This window comes from Anser anser (genome assembly GCF_964211835.1).
Source record: "Anser anser genome assembly, chromosome: 5".
Taxonomy (NCBI): Eukaryota; Metazoa; Chordata; class Aves; order Anseriformes; family Anatidae; genus Anser; species Anser anser.
The window spans coordinates 8934354-8948140 of NC_139725.1; the positions used below are offsets into that span (position 1 = coordinate 8934354).

At 40.7% G+C, this 13787-nt stretch overlaps 1 protein-coding gene across 2 annotated transcripts in view; it reads left to right on the forward strand.

Annotated features, from left to right (window-relative positions):
• MPPED2 (metallophosphoesterase domain containing 2) overlaps window positions 1–13787 on the forward strand; it is a 200111-nt gene that overhangs the window by 94130 nt on the left and 92194 nt on the right. For both annotated transcript variants that reach the window (XM_083838939.1, XM_083838938.1), the window contains exon 6: window positions 3584–3830. In XM_083838939.1, coding sequence (XP_083695065.1) covers window positions 3703–3830 — 128 coding nt within the window. In that variant the 5' untranslated portion in view covers window positions 3584–3702. The remainder of the gene's footprint in view (window positions 1–3583; window positions 3831–13787) is intronic.

A 13787-nucleotide genomic window follows, 5' to 3' on the forward strand; every position in this document is an offset into this window, starting at 1 on the left:
CGGGGACGGCCGGGGCAGCCGCGGGAGCGTCGCCGGGGCGAGCGGTAACAAGGCGGGGGCGGCGGGGCGGGGGGAGGCCGCCGCGGCAGCCCCCAGCGCTGGCTCGGCGGGGCTGGAGCCGGAGCCGCGGCAGTGCCGGCAGCCGGGGTGGCCGCCGAGTTAACCCTGCCCGTCTGCCGCACCGCCCGGCTTTCGTCTCCGGCGCGGTAGCGCTCGGAAGGCACGGGTTTTGAAATTCAGATTAGGAAGGCATAAATATTTTAGTCGAGGGGGGTGCGGTGGTCGTAGGCGTGGGTGTGCGTGTACATGGCCGGACGCAGAGCTCGCGCGTGTAGTTTGCCGTGAAATGCGACCTCACGCTCGGAAATGACCTATCTGGGCATGTTGTGCGATAGCTTTCTGGTAGTAGTAGCCTGCTGTAAAATTAGCTGCCTGTAAGTTTGTGCCGGCCCTTTTATGGAAAAAAAAAAAAAAAAAAAGGCTTACAGCAGTTTGCACCTTGAAAACTGAGCAGATTTATACAATAGCACATCTCTCTGTCAGTCCAAACCCACGCTGGAAAATGATTGTTTCAGCCAGGGTAAGCTGTACGTGGGGAACCGCAACGTGCTGCGATTGTTTCTTTGGGTTTTCCATATAATTATTCGTAATCCATTATTATCGTATAAAGTGCGTAAAATTGTTTCGCTTGACAGATGTGAGAAATAATGCAACTTTTATTCTTTTCTACTCATCTCTTGCGTGTGATCTTCGAAGAGATTTGGAGAAAGAATGGTAGTGATGCAAAGTAGCCTTTTTTTGTTTGTTTTTTAAAACCCTGGGCCTAAAATACATTTAGTTTTAAAGTTGAGAAGCGTTTAGGTCCTTTTTGATATTTTCTTCAGAGAACTCATTAAAGAAGGCATTAATTAGACACTTCTGCTAGGTGGGCTGTAGTACCAAATAGAGCACTACAGGGAATTTAGAGAATTGACACAGAAGTGAGCTACTTTTTTTCCAGTCCAGCATTTGTTGTTGAATTTCATTTTAAAAGGATGCTTTGCTTGGCTTTGTCTTGATTCAAGTATAGAGGTTTATTCTCCAGATTAAAGGCTGGCATAGTGGGAAGCAATTGTAGCTTATATACTTAAAATCATACAAAAGTCAACTTTAAAGTATCTAATATAGCTATTCGAATATTCTCTTATCATTTGTTTTATGCCAGTTGTGGTAATTTCTTTCCGTGACATAAAGGTTATAAACCTTGTAAAAACGCTTATTGTCTTTATGTATGATTCACTCTTACAAACAAATTGGATTTTTTTTTCCAATGAGAGTGAACTGTAATATAAAACTTAATGCTCTGACCTTTTGTACAGTAGATTACTGAAAATAGTGTGATTTAGCTTTTCTGAAAGTCCAGACGTATTTTTGTTATTGCTTTAACATGTTATTCTATATAGTAGCTTTTAATTGCAAAAATGTAACGTAGATGTGTAATTTTCATACCACTTAATTTATGCAAACGCTGAAGTTCTTGCAGCGTAAAAGAAAAACTTATTTTTTTTCCTGGGAGCTTTGATGGCGAGCATTCTTGTTAATGACAGTCATTTCTCCAACAGGAAGATGTTTTCATTTGTATTTACTTTTCAGTGCAGGGCAATTATGCTGTTCTGTGTTGCATGCTCCTCGTAGTTTGTATCTCAAAAGAATTACAGTACTTGGAACAGGACTGCAATTTGAAGCAGGTGTTGTGTTTTACTGTTATGCAAAATAACACTGAAATATAATTGTAAGGGAAATTAAGGAAACAGCTGCAAACCTGGTACGGTAACCACCACATTATGATTCGTAAGCAGTTGTTGCACATATCTTAAAACACAGCCGAGATTTAGTTTAATAAAGCTCACCTTGCTGATTTTTCCCCCTGAAACTATTGTGCTTGGTCTTAGGAGAGTGGGTTAGTGCGAAGGCCAGACCACAACCTTAGGTAGTGAGATGGACTGGCTCACCAATGGCTCAGTTTTTAAATGGGAACTTCATGGCTGAGTTTCATCTTGCATTTAAAAAAAATAAAAATAATAATAGAGAAGATGAGGAATAGAACCCAATTACTGGAATGAAGGTTGCCGAATGTCTTAACCCAGCTAACATATGGAAGCCTACGTAGGCCCGAGGTTGTAAAATAATAAAATAAATGGCCTATAGCAGGCCATCTGCCATTTGCAGGGCATTTTTATTGTACTTCATGCCAAACTGGAAATTAGTCTTTGTATTAAAAATATATTTTGAATACAAATCAAAGATTCCAAATGTTTAACGCTACACATGGCAAACACATTTCGATCTAGGAGCTAAGAGAAGTCCAGGAATATCACACTGGAAAAACATTAGTTTTAGTAGCTTAGTTTGATGCCCAGGGATCAAATCATCCTCTTCTCTTTCTTATCTCTTTGTCTTTCCAGCAAGTGCTGGCTTAGTTTTATAAAGTACGCGCCAGATATGAAAAATTTGCTATTGTGTGAAGCAGCTAAAGAGCAGATCAACCGATACAGAGTGTCATAATTTCACTGAAGTCGTTGCAGCGATGGTAGTGTGCCGCAGCTGAGGGTCTACCTCATGAGCAGTGCTTTTAAAGAGTTGCTCATCTTGAAAGTATTCTTCAAATACAAGCAGATCAATTTTCACAAAGTCCTTCCGAAGGCAGGCAGCTGAGGTAACCTTAGTTTATTGATTCAAGAAACTGAGACTCAAATTGTGTGCGGGGAACTTGACAGAGTTCAGATTTGGGAAGTTTCTGGCTCTTCAGCTTATCCTTTTATTGCAGAACACTTCCAGCCTTAGTGCAAAAGTATATTTAAGAGCACTTGGAAGAAGTTAAAGATAAGGACACCTATAGAGGCAAAAATATTTCTTTCATCCTATGCAGAAATAGTTGTGCATGAAATTGCTCTGAAATTTACCGGACAAATCATTACTGTCTGATGATGAATCCAAACGGGTTTCATTGCTAGTAGACCGTAACGTGGATGTTCTGTTAGTGTTGCCTAGATGTTAGCCTTGCTCCAGGCAGATAAATACATTGATTCAAAGGTATTTGAATGTACCTTTTGCTGTGCAACTGTAGAATTTTCTGCCTTGAGTCAGCTTCCCCAAAGTCCCTCAGATGTAACTCATTTTGTAAAGCTACAACAGGGCCTTGAAAACAAGTGTGTGTATTTGCGGGAAGCCATTTGTCCTTCAGGAAACTAGGTCCACTTGTTAATTTTCATGGTTGCAATTAGCACAAGATGTTACTTAAAATAAAGGATAGTAAGTATGGAATACTTAACTGGGGCTTTCCACACGGATAGATTTCTAGTAAATAAAGCCTTATTTTAAGCATTCTTTTTTTTTTTTTTAATCTATTTAATGGTGATGGAGTTAAATGATGGAGTGGTGAATACAATAGTGAATAGTAATGCATAGAGCGTTGGGTGATGCGTACATAAAAATAAAGAAAAAAACCTTTGAGTGGAAATGGGGAGAGGACAGAGTAATGTCTGTGCCTGCTTATGTCTCCTTCAAGGTTTTAGCAGTATGCGCTGTTGTTCTCTCCTCACAGAGGTCTGCGGCGTTGATGAGGAGCTGCTGCTGGGATTCGGGAGCTGCTGGGAACACAATGCCCTGCCCCGCTCTTGGCCTTGGGAAGCTGTGAATTGCTCATGTCCATAAGGAGGAAGGATGGCTCATGGAATTCCTTCACAAGGCAAAGTTACCATAACAGTGGATGAGTACAGCTCCAACCCAACGCAGGCGTTTACACACTACAACATTAATCAGAGCAGGTTCCAGCCTCCACATGTGCATATGTAAGTATTACTAATATTGCCTGTGTGTGTGTGTGTGTGTCTGTGCTTAAATGGAGAACTGCTGCTGAAGGAGTGGGTTGAAAACTGGAAAAATTGGTTAGTCACGTTAGCTAATAGGCAAAATGGCTATCGGCTTTCTGCATAGCGTGTGGGAGAGGTATCGCTCCATCAGCTCCTGGAGGAAAGCCTCTGCCTCGGGAGCCATGCCCGGACTTCCAGAACCTTACCTCAGCGAGGTACGGCAGGGTACGTTTTCTAAAACTTGGCACTTTGCTGATCGCACTGTAACTTGCCTGAGGGACCCATGGCTTGAAAATTTAAGCTCCCTTCCCCCGCCCCTTACACTCAGCTGCGAAACAGGCCTAATTGGGACTAATTGTCCCCCCTGATCACTGAGTCCTTTGTCCTCCTGGTTGTGAGGGGAACGTGTGCCGCATGCTGCGCTCCACGCAACCCGGGGCACAAAGGAGTGGGAGACTGCTGAACAATTGCTCCCAAGAAATACAAATACTGCGTTAAAATAACGGGCATGGCCTGAACTGAAACCACCACAAGCATGGGAAGTGGCGAGCTCTGGGCTCCCTTACCTCACCTTGTTATTCCTGGGCATTGTGTGGCTGGCAAGATCACTCTGCTGCCCGTACCTAGGCACAATGGTTCCTGTTAAGCTAAGCACTAGCTTTAACTCTGAATTTCCTTCCCATTGTTTAGTAGGTTTGATCTTTATCAGTTATTTCTGTTAAGGTTCTTTTTCTTTTAACATTAATAGACTGGAAAGCACTTGAAACTAAAACAAAGAGGACATCTCTTGACCTCCTGTGTGCCATTGTTAGTCAGGATTTTGAGTGATGTCACACTATTGAATTTGATAAGGATTTTGCATAATAAGAGTGAAAAAGTTGTAGGGTACTTCATTGCATTTTTGTTATGTAGAAGCCTACCGGAAGAGTCACAATGTAGGAGTTCAGCACCTTCTAATAGGATTTCATGTGGTTACAATCTTCCGTAAAGGAATTTTCCCGAGGAAGGATGCTGGAGGCTCTGTTGTGCATGTGACTGAAAAAGTTTCTTCATTAATTACATTTGATTTATTACTGCAAAGATGCTGTAACTCTGCCTTTAGGAATATTTCCATTTCTTATTCACTGTTCAGATCTTTTGTCGGCAAATTTCTATTGCAAGTTTTGCACTCCAGACTGCACTTCTGACTGACGTTAAGCACAAATTCTGTGGAGAGAACGAATTCAGAGCAAACAATAGAGATTTAGAAAGCAGTTTTAAAGAACCCCTTCTTATTGACAACAGACTTCAGTGGGAGCTGATTTTAGGACCAACTAAGTGTGGTATTCAGCATTTTAAGAATTATTTGTGCTTTGGTTCAAAAATGCACAAATAACTATACAACTACTTCCCTAATAACTCGTCTATCTCTTAAATGATATTGATTTGACAGACATTTTCAAAGATGTTTTACTTGTTTAGAGAAGTTGTACACCTGACGAATGCTGAAACTATAAAGTACGACATAGTGACAGTATTTAAAAGAGTAACTGAAATACTGCAGCATTCTTAAATTTCTTAGTTTGGTTTCAAGGGTGTGGCATATGATGTTTTGGTCTCCCTCTCTTAAAAGAGAGACGAAAACTTAAAAGAATGAAAGAGGATTAGTCTGAAAGAGTTAAAACAGATCAAAGAAAATATTGCCATACAGGAGGTGAGTTGGGGTGTAGGTCTGGATAGCAAATTATGGGTTTTGGAAAACCTGTTGAGGAAAAAGATGATAGGATCATACTGAGTGTCTAGAGCTATGGGCAGAGGAAAGCAAGAAATGAAGATATGACTAAGGGTATGGATTTGTTTGATGGTAAGAACATAAGAGTTATTTCTGAGTAGGAAAACTTAGAGCATGTTGTACCTTGAGAGAGGGGACAGGGTTCTTACTTACTCCCAGTATTTTATAATGGAAGCATTGTGCATATTTCTGAGAGAAGATACCAAACAAGAAACCCTGAACAGAAAATTAGTAAAAGCAATATTGACAAAGAAACCGTGATCTATTTTTTATCATGTTGTATCTTTGCTAGTACCACATTGCTGCAGTTGCCAGGATTGTTTTCTGTTTTGCTATCTGAAGGTAATGCATGCATTTTTTTTTAAAGAGGGAGTTTGAGGAGGTTTTATTCTTCTTTTAGTGAAAAATTAACTTAAAAATCTCGGGGTATTGAGAAATGAATAAAACAACATAGAAACTGAGCATTATGACGTGTATGTAAATAGTGGGGCAATCTATTGCTGCAAGGCCCTGTTGCATACCATAAATGAGTGGCTGGATGCAGTTTAAGGACATTGTTATTTCCTAAAGGAATTAATTTCTTAAAAAGTCATTTTTTTTAATGCATATGCATCTTCACATGCAAAGGCAGGAACTGGATTTTTGGCATATATATTGAGTCATTTTTGTGTCTAGTATTCATTGGGCCAGATTCTTATCTCACATGAAGTAAATTAAGTCTTGGGATATCACCAGTGTAAAACTGATGTTTAAAGAAATACTGAAATTAGACTTCCTGTTCCCTGAGGCGTATCCTTTCTCCTGCTTTCATTTAGTGCCTTTCACATGATAGTGTCATGTAGTTTAATCAGCAGGGATATGGTTGTCTTTTACTGTCTTTATATGTATTTTTACACCAGTGTTTCTTCGTGAATCCCTTTAAGTGTACCATCAGATAAATAACAGTATATTAAAGCTCCCTTTGCTTAGCCTGGCTGACAGTAGTTTTGTGAGTTACTTGGACTCCGGTGTAGTACAAATTTTATATCATTTTGTCCAGCCTATTTTATTTCTGTACTAATTAATGTTTAAGCAGGTGCTGTGAAGACAATTTTTACTGTAAGTTTATTTTGGATAGAGATACCATCTTAAATTTTTGAACATCTTGAGGCGATGCCCCCACCCACAGGTTTCCCTAATTGTCTGAAGATGTTATTAAATGTTTGCATTTGAATATTTTCACCTAGTTTTAATTAACTGCACTACCTTAGTTCCCTGTTTTAAAGGGCAGCTGTAAAATAATAACAATGATAATGCACCTTTCTTTGCTTCTTGATGACTAGTATTCTTCAGAATGTCTTTGTACTTTCCCATTTTTTTGTTAGGAAAATGCCTCTTGCTCCTTCGGTGTGGTGCTGCCCTCTCTGTTCTGCAGCACAAGTGACTCAGAGGGCTCCAGAATGAGTCTGGTCTGACAACCAGAGGGGCTTTAAAAAAAAAAAAAAAAAAAAAAGAAGGGGGAGTTCTACCAGGTAATAAGTGTAAAAAGAAAAGAACGCTTGCAAACTTGTTTAGACCATTAGTATGTTCTATGTGAGGCCAGTCAGTGGTGCCAACAATACTGGCGAACAGCAGGAGGATGCAGCCTTGGGAGGGAATCAGTGCATGCGGGAGGATCTGACAGCTGGGGAAGATAGGCTTTAAGCTGCAGAAGGCTTTGCCTGTGAAACCACAGCCTCAAAATAGAGAGGGCAGAGAATTTCTGCTACAGTAAACAAACAGAAGGAAAAAGTGAAAATGACTAAACTTTGAAGATAGTTGAATTCATTGAGTATATTTTTTCTTTTTTTTTTTTTTGGTAAGACCTTTTTCTTTAAACTCTACAACTTTACAGTAACCACCATAGTGGATCTTTAAACCATTTTAATTTAGCAGAAATCAGTGTGGCTTGGCTTTGCGGAACCTTCCCATCTCACCTTTTCCTCCTCCCTCAGGCCGGTGGAAAGGAGCTGAGAAGAAAATGGGACAAACCGAAATTGAAAATTGTTTACTTAAGTTCAAATCAGAGGGAAGAACCTTCCTATTGGGTACAACATCTAATCACTTTCAGGGAAAAAAGGGGAGAGTGAAATAAACATCTTGGATTTGTGGTAAGAAACGCCTGTTTTGATGGGCTCTGCTGCTGATGGTATGAGTCCTGTGAAGGTAAACTAGCTGTAGCCCAAGCTACTGCAGGCTGATCCATTTAGAAGAATTCTAATTAAGTTCATTAGCTTTCCTCAGACTTCACCAGAACGGCTCAGTGGCTTGTTTTTAGGATTCTCTGAGTATACATTTGTACTCTGGGACGGTTTAAGTTCAGTACTAGGGGAGTAAGAAAGAAAGAGGTTTCAGTGCAAGAGAAAGTCTTCTAAATGAGTTTATTCACAAGCGGAGATGCGTTGAACAATCTGTAACTATATAATTTTATTGCCTTTTCTGTACTAGAGCAATTCCCTATGTGAATATTCTTATTTTAAAATAGAGTATAAACATAGAATTTTATATTAGTAGAACATTATATATAGTTGAATAAAGTACATAAATGTGTGGATGTATGTAAACGTGAGTATATAATAATAATAATAGTAATATAAAAATGTAGCTGTATAGTCACAGAAGAAAAAAATTTCATCTGTGGCAAAGCCTTAAACAGTTATAACTCAAAGATCTTACTAGACTACTGACCCTGACAAATAGTATCTTGCATGTTGTTTTCTCTTGGGGAAACCATCCTGCATTTAATGGGTTTTATAAACTCCCAGTGGGATTAGTAGAAAATCTGTGCGTTCTGTTGGTAACGTTCTTAACTTTCGCTTCATATAAGGTGTGTGATATTCAAGGGGGTGGGGAAAGACCGACACTAGTAGAGTATGGACTTGTTTGATGTTTACAGAATAGTGGAGTCTGTCCATGTAATAATATTAGTTGAGAAAATACAGATATTCAGTCTAAGCTATCTATCTATTTATTACCTTTTGTGGCTGGGCTCGTTATTTCAGATGATATTGAGGTGACGAGGGAATCACAGCTTTGGTGCCGACTGTTGCTCTGCCTTTAAAATAACATTTCTTACAAAAGCATATGTAGCTTCTGAGCATCGTAGTTGCTTTTCACTGCTTTTCCAAAAAAGTTGAAAAAACTTACTGCCCCAAACAAATTGTATTTAAGCTTTAATACTGAAAACAGGAGTACAGTGAGCAAGCGTTGTTAAAACTTGAGCCTTACTTCTGTCTCACAGTGATTTTTACGGGGCCTTTGGCTCATGGTTAGCTTACCTTGGTGCAGTTTGAGTCTCCTATCCCTCGCTGGTCCCTCAGTGGCAAGGGTGGATGCTGAAACGCAGCAGTTCACAACGTGCTGCATTAAGTAAAACAAACCTGTTTTTCTTAGCCCACGAAGCAGACAGCAGCAGCCATTCAGCAGCTGCCTCTGAAGCAGCTGAGCTCTCCCTGTGCCAGTGGGGATTCCAGCAGAAAGGAGGGGAGGACAGCTGTAGGTGAGAATCCTTACAGCTGTCCCAAAATAAATAGTCCCTGCTCAAGAAGAGGACCATTAACTGATTGCATTTTCTAGAACAACGGAAGCTGAGTTGCAAAGATGCTAATTTTAATTGTCATTAAGTAAATGTTTTACTGGAGCATGTGCATGTGTCTGTGTCTCTGTGGGCTTAAATAATGAAAGATTTCTATTGATCTTAATGATTTTAAATGATGTATTTTGCAAAATCTAAGCATAAGATGTATTCTCAATTTAAATTTCAGATGCAAAATGAAAAACTTTTTTTCATGAGGGTACAGTTTAATTATATTTAAAGCCTTTTGAGATGCTTGAGTGGAGCATGCTGAAAGTGAACATTGTGCAGAGGTGATATATGGCTTGCAGTTTTGTAATTAAAGCTCAAATTTAGCCCCCTTATAACGTGTTTATACAGTTCAGTCATATCATGCTAATCTCTCTTGAAGAATTGATTAAGTTTCTGACCTTTATTTTTGTCACTGTAGAAAGGACCCATACCGACCTACCTTTAAAAATATTTTGACATCCCTGGAAGACTGATGCTCTAAAAGTGCCAATATTATTTTAATAAATGCAGGACAGGTTTAAAATAATGTTTCGTCACCAGCTCTCCATCGGTTACTATATTCCTGAATTATGTTGTCCTAAGATGGAGGCCAGATCTGGTTTAAATGGGTGGTAAAACTGCTGACTGCCAGTGTTGGTTGGAGCAGGCTGCCGGAGCGGTCTCCGCACCTACCGCAGTCAGCTGGGGTACCGGTTGGTCCCCGTGTGAGCTGTTGGCTGCGTGCAGTTGCCGTGGTGGTCAGAACAGGAAAACATGGCCCATTGGTGACTTCGTGGACTGGGAGGGGTGAAGTCCCCAGGCACGCAGACCCCAGTGCTGAGCCTGCTGCCCCCCGCCTGCTTTCAGCGACCTCTGGTGCTGCAGCCTCATGGGCAGGGGTGCGCGTGCAGCTGGCGGAGGTGAGAGGGCCGTGAGCGTGGCTGCATGGCAGCTGGGGGCAAGGACAGGAGCAGGTGAACGTTCCTTCGACTTCCTCATTGACAAAATCATGGTCCTAGAACAGCACATTGTAGGGTCAGTCTAGCCCCTGTGGTAAACCCTCAGAGGGAGAAAGAAAGTGGTTTGGTTTTTATGCACACGTACGTTAACGTTCTTTCATGCTGTATTAATTGTCCAAAGAAGCCTTCAGTGACAAGTCCATTATTTGTAAGGCCTCGTTTCAGTAGCCGAGCACTACAAATGGAAATTTTCATTATATGGTCTGATCCTACATTATAGTCTTTCCCATGTCGTTTCTCTAGTGTTCAATCATAATGAGTGACAGCGGACTCTGGGCTTCATGGTTATGTACAGTGCACAATTAGTTCTTATCTTCGGGGAAGTTTGTGGTGGGATCTGACCAAGAATGCTTTTTGCAGCAATGGTCCCTACCACAGGATCCTGTGCCTGAGGGGAACTGCTCACTGAGGGAGCACTTCGCTGTGAGGTAGGTTGACAATGTTGTGATTATATACCTCATAATCACAATGTTGTACTGCCACTGGCAGCGTGTCACTTTATTTAAAAAAGTTAGGGCAGTAGGGCAATGTGAAGGCAGCGGGTTGTAGATTAACACCTGGAGGGTGAGGGTGTGATCTGGTTGGTGAAACAACTTCTAGAGCATAGATTTCTTTCCAGTCAGGGGGTCAATACTTCACCAAATTTTCAGGCCTTGCCCTGGTACACCCATCTTTGTTTTGGGCTCATGGTTTTCATTTCACTTAGTGGCAGAACAAGGACAGCCCTGCCTGCCAGAGGGGATGAGGGAGCTTGTTCCCAGTGACAGGTGGCTATTCGAAGCCCAGGGGAAGTGCCGCAGCTACCTGTGACATGACACATCTTGTTGGTTTATTTTACAAATCCTTGTTTGACTATCTGGCTAGACAAATAAACAGAAGGAAAGCCCTGCAAACAGTGCAGATTTAGAGGTTTATGTTATATGTTAAGTGACTATATTCAGCTTATTTGCTTACGTTTGATATGGGACTATTTCAAATAATGGTGATGAACATGAACTTCGTACTGAATGTTGCACTGATATTTTGGAGTTTCCATTTCTGATCTCGAGCTGCCATAAGTGGCTCTAGCAGTAGAGTCAATTGCAAAGCATGGGTGTGTATAGAAAAACTTAGGAACAAAGGGGTCAGCATGTTTCCTTCCAAAACAGAGCGTTTGATTAGTTTTGGTTTAGAACTCTGTAAAATGCCTTGGCATAACTTGAGAAAGTAGACACACTTAAGCACAGTTGAAATTCAGTGAGGCAGGGAGATTTCTTTAAAACGTGCGTCTCTTACAGTGAGCTATTTATTTGAAGAAATAGTAAAGTTTGGTGTAGGGGTTACCTGTGTTGTCACAAGCGATGAGTGCTAGCTGAAAAAGCTGAATGTCAGTCTGGTATGGAAAAATCATTCGCTTTTATTTCACACCAGGTTTTTCCAGGTCCCTAGAAACGATTCCAGTGAGTTGTCAGTTTTGGTTCTGGAAGCATTGGCTTGTTGTTCCCAGTGGTTTGAATCATGCTTGGCATCTACAGTTGTAGTTTCATGGACTTCAACATGACTGCTTCTGCTTGCAGAAGGCCTCCTACCGGCTTTCTTATCTTTTTCTGTGATGTGTACGTGCAGACCAGTGCCAAATAGAGGAAGGAGGTAAGTTTGTCTGCATATGTACCTTCACGTGTTTCATAGAAGGTATTTCAGAAGATACAAAGAGCTTTTTTTTTTTAATGGGATTTGGAGATTGAGGTCATGCCTATTTACTCTCAGTTTTAATATGGACTGTTAAGATTGCAATTTTTAGGTCTTGTTTATTGCAGAGGGCAAGTTTTTGTGATACTGAGTTTGGTTGTTTTTAATTATAGAGTGGGGAGTCTGGGGCTAAAATGTGTATGTGTTTAAAACACTGCAGTCAAAACAGTTCTGTCATGTAATAAATGTGACTAGACTTCATTTAATGATTTTTATTTTGACATCTCATTCAAACAAAAAGTCAGCATATGATAATCTTGTACCCAGTAACATGCACAGTACTGGTAACATGCCAGGAGCGGTACCAAGTGGTAAGAGCAGAAAACTGCAAGTCTGGATTTTGAACAGTAAATGCTAGGTACCTTGAGTTGTACCTTTTATTTCTCTCTTGAAAGGTTGACCATAAAGCTTGGTCTTATCCTCCATGCACCCGGAGATTCCTCCCACCACATCAGCTCTGTGTCCTGCATGCTTTGCAGCATGAAGGTTGGCCAAAACGTAAACGCTGGTGGATGAGCATTGGTGTTGTATGCTGCTGCTGAAGCTTTCTGTTGGGGCCGAGGAGGAAATGGTAGAGAGGATGGCTAAAGACCAAGTCAACCCGTAATCCCAGAATCTGGTCACCCTTTTCATAACTCAAAGGGATCCAGCCCATTTCTTGTCTTGTAGTTCAGGATATCAACAGATAGGTAGTTTGCTAGATGCGTACTCCCCGTTGGTAGGGAAATGCCCCTGTTTTTATAGTGGGCATGTTTTCTACATACACATTATGTTGATATAGGTAAGAAAACAGACAGGTTTTTATTTGCTTTGCACAGTTGAACTCATAACTTAGTTAAGCTGCCAGGTTAACTAAGAGAGACAGGTAAGAAAATCACAACTCTCTTGTTTTTACCAAAAGATTATTTAAACAATTGTGCTATGGTATCTTGTAAGATTTATTTATGTCACAAGTTGCAGACTTAATATTCCAAGACCCCATCTTCCTTGCATGCTGCTTGACATAGGGCTGCAAAGATTCCGGTAGATGTTGGCAAGAAAAAACAGGACTCGAGGCTTGCTCACAGCAGAGTACCCACTTACTGTACTGGGCATTAACTTCTATCCAGCACATTAGACTTAAAAGCAGACAGCCATTAAGTGTAGCACTCCCTTCCCAGGAGGGCAGCAGATGGAGAGAGGATGGGGGAGGGAAGGAGAAAGGAGTATGATAGAGGGACTTTATCTGATGTATCTGTAAGCCAGGAAACTTGCTATTTACCACGTTTACAATTTCTCTGGTATAAGGAATTGAGTGTAGTGACTGGGAGCATCAGGGTCAGCACGTTACTCCTAAATGTTTAGCTATTGTATCATTTTATGGGAAGGAAAAGGTGCTGGTCCAGTATATCTTCCCTCATGCTGATTTTATATAGGGAGCACAAAGAAAAAAGTCATTACTTTTTAATTACTCTGGGTTTCTTTGTTTCTGTAAGTACATTCACTTTTGGTTAGAATTACCAAAGGGTTCTCTTTCTCTCCTTTGAATGGTGAAGTAGTTTTTGGGAAAATGAGAATTGTTCAGAATTGTAATTTCATGCGGTCCAGCGTGTTAAGTAAATTGTTCAGAATTGTAATTTCATGCGGTCCAGCGTGTTAAGTAAATTGGAGCCCAGTCCTATACTTTTTAAATGCAGGGCTTAGTGACGCTCTTATTGCTTCCAGGGGGACAGTACCAGTTTCTTAGCTGCCAGACTAAGTGGCGCCCTCAATTTTAAGTTATCTTCAAGGAATTACATTCCTCTGGTTGTTAATAGTGTGTACATATAAGATTGTGATAATTAAGATATATTAAA